This window comes from Bicyclus anynana, chromosome 26, assembly GCF_947172395.1.
Source record: "Bicyclus anynana chromosome 26, ilBicAnyn1.1, whole genome shotgun sequence".
Lineage (NCBI taxonomy): Eukaryota > Metazoa > Arthropoda > Insecta > Lepidoptera > Nymphalidae > Bicyclus > Bicyclus anynana.
Window position 1 is genome coordinate 221437 of NC_069108.1, and position 9933 is coordinate 231369.

A 9933-nucleotide genomic window follows, 5' to 3' on the forward strand; every position below is an offset into this window, starting at 1 on the left:
CTATTCAATGTTATTGTTTGCTTTGCTCAGGTTTGCTGTTTGTCCTCCTTCACCATTCTAACAACTAGACATCGTAATTGCACTGCTATGTAGTTCCTTTGGATACGTAAACGGTTTGGTCCGTCATAGGCACTGTAAAGATGTGGAATTCCCTGCCAGCATTCCAATTGAATTTGAATTCTACCACCTAAAATATGGGTATCAAATCACCTACAATATGGGTACCACTATACCTAGACTTCATTACTACCTACCATCTTGATTTCAGTCAAGCGATTGACTGCGAAGTCGGTTGAAAAGAGGCTTGTGATGACTGTATTATCATTAAAAAAATGAAACCAAGAAATATTATTACAAAAACATTTTTAATAGATACCACAAAATGTAGACAGGAACGTCATCCTTATAAGTAGAGATACATTTATTAAAATATATAATAATTAATTAACTTTATTTATAACAATGTATAAAAATATAAACATCATATTACTTAATTACTTAAACGAAGTTCATTAAAATAATCAGTTCTTTTCATTATTTAAAACAACTTATAGAATACAATGCCCTGTTATAATAAATAGTTGAGAACAATTGGGTTTACACTTCGGAGCCCAGGTAGGTATTTTCTAATACTAAATACTAAGTTTTTTCATTAAAAATTACCTTATTATTACATTTTTTGTTTATAAGATTACTCAAAACATTCTGGTCCGTTTCGGCTCAATTTTATTAAGTCTTAAGTTTGGTGAAGCCTTTCAAATGCTGCCTATTTCATTCAAATCGATTAAGCCGATCAATAGTTATTTAGATAGACAGACGGTAATCTGTAATGGATAAACTTTTTAGTTTTTTTTTTGCAAAAAAATGTAAACAAAAGAAAAAATCATTATCGATTCACTGGGTTCCCTCATTTTCTTTTATGGTAATACCCAATTGCTCTCGACTTAAAAGAATTAATTTATTGATTGAATTTATATTAAAATACCCACATCTCTAGTTAAATTTAACAAATAAATTATTATTATTTACATTCAATATAAAAATAGTTATAATTCATTCACTCGAATATTTTTTAAAACAATTTTAAAGCATTCATTTATTATATTTACAAGAAATCATTTTCCGTTTGTGAAATATAAAAAAAAATCTCAAAATATCGTAATATATCATATTATAATTAATAATAAAAAAATCACAACAAATCATCAAAAATATAATCATAAAATCATTAACTGGTCCATTTTGATTAACAAAATCACAGCATGATTATAATAGCTAAAAATTTTCTACTGTAGGAAGTCTGTATCTTTCCATGTAATGAAGTCGTAAAGAGAGACAAATTTCAACCGAGATGGCGATGCAACCGGAAATATCGCTTCATTGCGTTGAGAAGAAAGAGATGGGATAGCTCTGCCGCCATTGGATATTTCGTCTATTTGTCGTCACTTGGTCGCAAGCTTGGCGCGTTGTGAGCACATGAATCTTCAGTATAATGATGTGATCAATCAATTAGATTTGTCACCTTACCACGACAGACAAAGGTATACAGACTTCCTGGAATAGATTCGTACTCATTACTTAATTCGTATTAAATATTCGTAGTAGAAAATCCGTGTTAGAAACGAACCAGCTGTTTATTGAATAAAAAGTGTTTTAAAAAAATTTCCTGGCGAAACTATATTGACTATCATTAACTATAGTTTGGCCAGGAGATTTGAGTTTTTTTTTTTTTATATTCTATGAAACACTTTTCGTCTAATAAACTGATGGGTGAAGAACGTTTTTAATACGGATATTTAGAGTATATTATGTAATTGTAAATATCATATAGTAACAAAATATGCATTGACGTATAAAAAAGACAGACTGTAAACCATGTTTATAAAAATGGATTAAGATTTATACCTCAATTTTCATCAAAGTAAGTAAAGTAGATCTAATCACTAAGACTTAAAAGTCGCTCTACTTTGAAATGTGAAGAAATGTGAGGTTTAAATTACAATCCATGTATACATATATCACCGCAAGGGCAAAAAACAGATTTACTGAAATCCGTAACTAAGTCACCTTACTAATGTCTCGCTGGACCTATTATTAAAAGCTAAACATCATCATAATCAGCCAATTCTAACGGCCCACCACAAGTATTATTCCTTATATTTTATAACTGTATTAGCAATGGCGTGCATAAGGATTCTAACAAGGGTAGGGTAGGTTCTACAGTATTGAAATGTTTCCTCAGGGTAGGTAAAGCATTTTTGCATCTATGAAGCTATGAAGTGCTCGCTACTGCGTATTAGAGAGGGGATTCTTACATTCCTTGCTTGATCATGGAACGCTACATCGATTACGGCAGTACTTAGTGTTGCCAACATTTTTTCAGAAAGAAATACTTAGTATTTTTCAGATTAAGCCATGAAAAAATATGGAATAAGCAAAAAATCGACATTTATTTTTAAAAAAAAAACAATATTTATGCATTTTTCAAGATTTATTTGTCTGTTTTAGAATTTAAATTATCGTGAGTGTTATTCATATTAATTGATTATGATACACGGCTAAAACTCACGTGATATTAGGTCGGAGTATGCCCGACTAGTTTCGAACCCATACGGGGCCCTTAGTCATGAGCTGGTTCTTGCATCGCGGCATGATCCAAACTCATTTATTTGTCTGCAATAAAAGAGTGTAATATATTTTTTCACATCTGATTTTTATATTTAACAAAACCAAAATAATGCTATTTTTTCATTTATATGTTTAATGATTAGAACTCAGTAAGATAGACAAACTCGGACAGGCTAGACGCTATTTGCATCTGTAGAAAACGAATGTTCATAAAAATTTCAGATGAAAATGTTGTTTGTTAGATATCTGAGTTGAAAATGTAGTATTTTTGCGTACAGTATAGTTCTTCAACAGTACACAATACTATATAGTATAGTACTGTTGGCAACCCTAGCAGTACTTCCCCAAGCGAACTTTGTAACCAAATGCTATATCAAAATAAAGAACCTTCTTTTTTGAGATTGTCAAAGCTCGAGTCACTATAATAAGAATCCGGTCGCGGTGACCATGAATCTGCGCAACGAGGACATGTCTCACAACTGAAGGTCCATGTACTTATTTACTTCCTGTTTTACTTATTTCAATTTATTGTGTACTACAAGATTTCTTTTATCGTGCCTTAATGTAAAATTGGAAATAAAGTCAGACATTACTACTACTAAAAAGTAAAGAATTTGATTGTTTGTTTTGTTCGGTCTAACGCCTCGGAAACTACTCAACTGACAAAATATTTTTATGGAAAGGAAGGTAAAAAGGTTATATTAGAAGAACTATTAGCCAACAACCACTTATCAAGCAAGCAATAGGTTATATTAAAAGAACCATTAGAAGAGGAGCCAACGAATTATTCTTTGGCTCCTCTTCTAATGGGTAATGTAGCGAAAATGAGACGTTTTTTTTTAATCTTTCGTTATGTGTGTTTGTGTAATCGATTACAGTTACGCAAAAATTATGTACGACGTAATGGTTCCACTTTAAAAGTTGTACAAAAAGTCGCGAATGAAGTCGCAGGCGGTCGCTAGCCTAATCAATACATTACATTTTATAAATAAAATTGCAGTGTTTGTCTATGAACACGATACTTAAGCAAACACAAACTTAAAAAAAAAATTGTCTCTCTGTCCAGGCTAATCTGGAACAACTGAAGCAATAAAAAAGGCTACTTTCAACCCGGAAAAATCCATATATTCCGCAGATTTGAGAAATGCTGAATTCCACGCAGACGAAGTCGCGGACTGCGCTAGTATAACAATAAAATAGAGATAAGTGTTATCGTCCTCACGTAAATACACTATCACTTGCTATAAGTTCCTGTTTGCTTATACATATTTATTTACATACTCGTATCTGCATGCGCTATCTCGAGTCAAGGAGAGTGTCGTGTTGATCTCCGTGACAACGTACTCCGAGCCTAAATACTACTTTGTATAAATCACTAGCGGATACGGTCAAGCTTCGTTTTGACTTATGTACACTTCCCTACCACACCCCTAATGTAACACTATCCTTTTTTAACCCACTTAAAAAAGGAGGAGGTTCTCAAGTTACGTAAAAAAATTTCATTTTCAGAGCCTATTCAAACAAACAAAATCTTTCCTTTTTTTATATTAGTATAGATGGACATCATAAAATTCCAATAGCGTCGTGGTTGTATTGACGGACTAAAAGAGGTCTTTATTACACTTCGTTTCATGTAGGATGGTGCGGGTGACAGTTCGTTTCATTCTTGAAAGTTTGCCGCGATTCACGATAATAGTACGTATTATGAACGTCATACACGCGACTGCACCCATGCTATCTGAAAATCACTACAACCCATTTACCAACAAACAAATTAGAAATGAAGGTAAAACACGCATGTCATTTCATAACTTATTAATTTTACATTGTGTATTAACCGTTACAATGTCCAACTTTGTGTTTTATTAAATAATATTAATAATATTTTTAGAATGGTTTAATTTCAATTTGTTTGACAGTTGCGTAATCAAGGTACGAGCAAATTACCATACTTCATAAAATGCACGATTTCAACATAAAACGCACATTTAAAAAAATATTAGCAATTGTGAATTTTTATTGTTTTTGGTGATTTTGATTTAATATAAAATAACGAAAAGATTTCCTATATTATTTTTTAAATATTTTTTTAATATTAACAAACGTAACAAACAAAAATATTCGCCAAAATGAGAACCTACTTTTTTGAAAATAAAAAAAGACGAGTCCCAACATTTTCATCTTTTATACTCAACCTACAAACAATAAAATCGTTTAATATTATAATTAGATAAATAATAACATAATTATCGTTTTATAAAATAATTAATTAATTATAATTATCGCAAGTAATTAATCTAACACTCAATAGAACATAATAACTTTAATACACGAGGACGCTAATGTCGATGGATTGTTATATAAAGTGACTAGTAGCTCTCCGCGACTTTTCCTGCGTGAAAACAATACGTAAAACCCGCCAACCTATATTAAAGTAACGTGCTGGGTCTAACCATATCCCCTCTTATAGGAGGGAGACTTTGCCCTATAGGGAACCGTTAAATTAGGCATATGTAATGATGATTATGTAATATATAGTATTTCTTGAAATATTCTGACTCTGAGCACTTTCTGTACGGACCCTACGTGCCAAAAACGGTTTGAATTCTTTTTTAATTATAATTATTAATTAATTATAAGCTGAGTACACAATTCATTGTACACTATATAAAAGAAACAGTAATTTCTATGTATATGGGAAAAACAATAAATTATTATTTAGCGAATCAGCAAATCACGTAAAAATCAGTCCATCATTTAAACAGAGACGTGTTACCGATGTTATATTTTCGGAGACAGATTTGCTTTTTGATGTAGAAACGTGTTGCTAATTATTTAGAGCGATAGAGAAGATGTGTGACACAGAAACCCGTTTATGCTCAAAAAGTTGCTTATCAATCACTTACAGATAAATGATAATTTACAAAAATGTTTGTGTTGTTGACTCTCCAGCAGCACAAACAATCGCGTCTGACATTAGGTACTACTACAAAGCTATACAGTCTTCCCAAAATAGAAAATCTTATTTATGAATAAACTAAAGTACCTAGGTATATACCTATAATGATAAAAGGTAGGTATGGCGCTAGGAACCTCACAATTATCCGAATTAGAAATGACCTTCACCTATGTTTATTAGCAGGAACTTGTTTTAAATATCAAAAGTACCTACTTATGTTAAAAATATATTGCAAATAGGTTGCAAAAAGTTGCTGACCAAATTAATAAACTAGACAACGTCCCGCAGTTTCACGCGTAGTTCTCGTACCCGTGAAAATACAGGATAAAATATAACCTATAACACTCGCAAATAACGTGACCTTCTATAAGTAAAATTCCCTAAAAATCTCTGTATCACCATCATCATTATCAACCCATATTCGGTCCACCACGCTGGCCCAATGCGGATTGGCATAATTCACACACGCAGAAAATTTAAGAAGATTCTCTGGTATGTTTCCTCACGATGTTTTCCTTCACCGTTTGAGACACGGGACATTTAATTTCTTAAAATGCGCACAACCGAAAAGTTGGAGGTGCATGCCCGGACCGAATTCGAACTCACACCCTCCGGAATCGTAGAGGTCATATCTCTGTATCTAATGAACGATTTTGAAAATTTTACCATTAGAAAGCCACGTTATTTGTCATATGAGTATATCCGCGTATTCTCACGGAAACGGGAACTAAACTCTACAAAGGTGAAACCGCGGGGCGTCTCGTAATTAGTTTACAACTTTTCATCCATTATAATGATTGGTGAAGTTCGTTTCTAATGTGGATTTTCTACTATAATATATTAGGTATTTTATGAATTAAAAATCGTAAATTACGTAGCTTAGAGTTTAAAATAAGCAAGCATATGTTTATTATAATGTCATATTAGGTTTTATAATGAAGTAATGACTCGATAAGAATTTATAAAATCCTCTTCTTAATTAACAATATTTTAATCAGATTGACAAAAGTAAAATATTAAGTAGATAGGTTTTACCAAATTTTACCAACTGTCATATGTTTTCTGTGCAACTGTTAGATTACTTTTATCACCTATTTATTTAGTTTTAGTTGTTCAGCCGGTTTATTTCTGTTCTGAGTAGGTAGGTAACTTGAGATAATAATATGATAAGTACCTATTTGGTAAGGTTATAAGTGGTAATGAAAAACCGCAATTTTACTCCTCATTTATAGTAGGCATCAAAGATTTTATAATAATCGCTGAGTAGGATGGACTACGTTTTTGACTACATATTACATACCTACATAATTACCCAAAAATTTACTTCTAATATCATTTTAGAAAACTTTTTTTATACAATCAGTTATCGAGTTAGCATTTCAAGTTTTTCAAAGACTAGACATCGTTTGTAGCATCTTATTATAACTGGATTGAGAGGAATGTAAACTTTAAACTGTGATTAAAAGTTATAAATTTTTCAACCCAAGGACAGAAAGGGGCGTCTATTTAATATATCCCTCCCCGTGAGATTGGCTCGACACAATCTTACGGGAGATATACCTATATAAAATTTATATTTTTTAAATTGCTGTTGTTTTGTTCGATTTATTAAAAAAACTCATTGTTTTCACTTTTTTTTTAATTTTTGTAGGTTTGTTTTATTTCCCCTCGTGAGATTGCTTGTGATTTAATATTTAACCCTGTTCCCATTAATGCTACGAGACTTATAGGGGAAAAGCTACCTATATACCTACACCATACAGTTAATAGACGCCTCCTTGCTGCATCCATTATGAGGACTAAGTGCCAGACATAGCTACCTCATTCTATATACAGCTTTTCTTGATGAGTGCTGTTTACCAACAAAGAAATATGAAATGAAGGTAGAAAACGCATGTCATTTCATAACTTATTTATTTAAAATTTTGTATGGTTTGTATAAAAAATGTTATTTATAATGCATTAACCATATCTAATTGTTCTAAGCTTATTAATCAAATTTATTTTTAATAATTTAAGAACAAGTTAATTCTAATTATTATAAGGTGTGAAATAAGGTGAATTATTCCCTAATTTTTAATTTGTTTGTAGGTAAACAGTACTCATCAAGAAAGGCTGTAATATAGGAAGGCTATAAGTTTATTTACGCGTAGGACAGTCCTGATTCATACGTAAGTAGCCAATTAAGGAGTTCGGACTGGTAGATTTGGAAGATAGCAGGTTTCATTGTGCCAGACCCTCAACCGTCCGAATTCAAAGTGTATTTCATTTCTCTCGGCATAATAATTTTGAGAAACCATGTCCTTCAGTTAGCTTCGCATCAAACCTTTAAAATACACAGATTAATAATTAAACTTTAAAGGAAGACTAGACTAGGTAAACAAGATAGTGAAGGGTGTGCTGAAGCTAGTCTGACGACTGGAAACATGGTTCCTCATGGTTATACTTCAACAATTGAGGATCTGGACTGAAGGTAGGTAGCATACCTTCCAAAACCACCTTCATACCCGTACTTCTATGGCAGGAGCATGGATAGACTTTCAGCATTCACAGAATGTGTTATGTGTCTAGCGTTATGCTTTCGTAATAATTCTTAACAACATAGTAAGAAAGTTATTTGCACCACGTAGTTCCACGGTTCGCCGATAGATGGCGCTGGTACCAAAACCTTTACATCACTTTCACTCTTATCTACTTATTACGTTTAATATTCGAGTCAATTCCAATTTCTTAATAATCGTACAGCTATCCAATCAGTTATTAGCTCGGTGTAGATTACATTCCGATGTATATAAGTATTACAAACCTCGAGACAGCACAATCCGACACATGGCACTCTCACAGGGCATTTCACAAAGTAACACCAAAATTCTTTAAAAACAAGTTTCACCAGTATGGCGTGTTGCCACTTATCGATCGGTCGGTCCACGAATTACCATTGTTGATCCTCGCGCACGCAACCGCCGGCGCCTTCCTCACCGACGACTTCTCAATCGTGTAGTTTTCACCACCGTTGTTGTCCCAGTACTCCACGGACTTGCAGCGGAAGCAAACGCAAAAGTCCAGCCTTCTGGAATGTATGGGGAGTTGTAGACGGAACCCGAAGGTGTCGTAAATCGAAACGCCCGCTCGGTTGCTGGGACCGGACTCCACGAACGCGCAGTACGTGTCCTCTTGCGTCCTCCACCCGTCGGAGGTCGCCCTGATGAAGACCTCCTTGTTGAAATCCAAATTTTTAACTTTCACCGTCCCGTCCACCGCGCACTCGTTCTGTTTGACTATAACATTCTCTAGCGACACGTATTCCTCGTTGATTCTTCGTCTGAACTCCACGTAGTCTGACGCCGGCTGTGGGAACCTCTGCTCCCACACGTCTGCAGCTGGTGAGGGTTTGCGCTCCGGGGGCGGGCTGGCGATGATCTTCAAGGCCCAGTATGGAGGTACGTGGGACGGTTCAGTCATAAACTTGACATGTTCCAACGCGTACCCTCTGTCGTCTGCGAAAACTACCCTCTTGTTCTTTTTATCCGAGGATATTCGTATGCAAGACCTCGGCGCCGCTTTCAGTGTGAGTTGCACAGGTTTGAGGAGCGACAGACACGGCGCGGAGTACCCTCTGGTCGTCAGCTTCGTGGGCCTCCTCACTTGCGGAGTGTAGTCTGAGAGGAACCCCGCGGGAGGGCTTCGGCCGTAAAACATTTGCTCGGAGCCGAGCATGTCTATGGCGGCGCACATCGCGTACCTGCAACAACACGTCCGTACAGCGCCGCGGCCGGCGGTCAACTAAACGGAATCGATCGCGTCGCGCGCCGATATACGTGCGCAGGCGCCGACCACGCATTGGTGTAGGGTGACGTTGGAAGACAAAAGTTGTGGACTATTTTGTTGACATGTTAATGGAATATCGGGTCAAGGTGAGGAATATTTCCTATACTTGACAGTAATAAATTTTATTTACTTACTACATCAGTCTTTTTACGTATATGGATCGAGGTTTTTTATAATTAAGTTTATCATATCATAAGGACTTTTCTTTCTTGGAAATGCCAATTATTTTGAATTTAATATTTAAAACAAGGCAAGTTACAAAGATTAGAAAAATAAAAAGAAGTAGAAAACATCATAAAAATAAGGATTGTTAAAGGATTGATCAATTTTGTTTATAAAGTAAAACGAACTGCATTCAAGATATACAATAAAAACCTTGCTAAAAATATGCATTTAAATATAATCCCAATCTTAATCAAATCAGGAAAAGCTTTTGAAAACATCAAGGACATACAAATAAAGGACCCATTTATAAATTGTTTATTTTTAAATTTAAAACATTTAATTGAAACTTAGAT

The 9933-nt window shown here is 34.3% G+C and overlaps 1 protein-coding gene across 1 annotated transcript; it reads right to left on the bottom strand.

Annotated features, from left to right (window-relative positions):
- Window positions 1-346: 346 nt before the first annotated feature.
- LOC112045702 (protein phosphatase 1 regulatory subunit 3C) lies at window positions 347-9605 on the bottom strand. Its single transcript, XM_052890004.1, has one exon. The coding sequence runs from the start codon at window positions 9320-9322 to the stop codon at window positions 8474-8476; it is 849 nt and encodes a 282-aa protein (XP_052745964.1). The 5' UTR covers window positions 9323-9605; the 3' UTR covers window positions 347-8473.
- Between the last annotated feature and the right edge of the window lie 328 nt (window positions 9606-9933).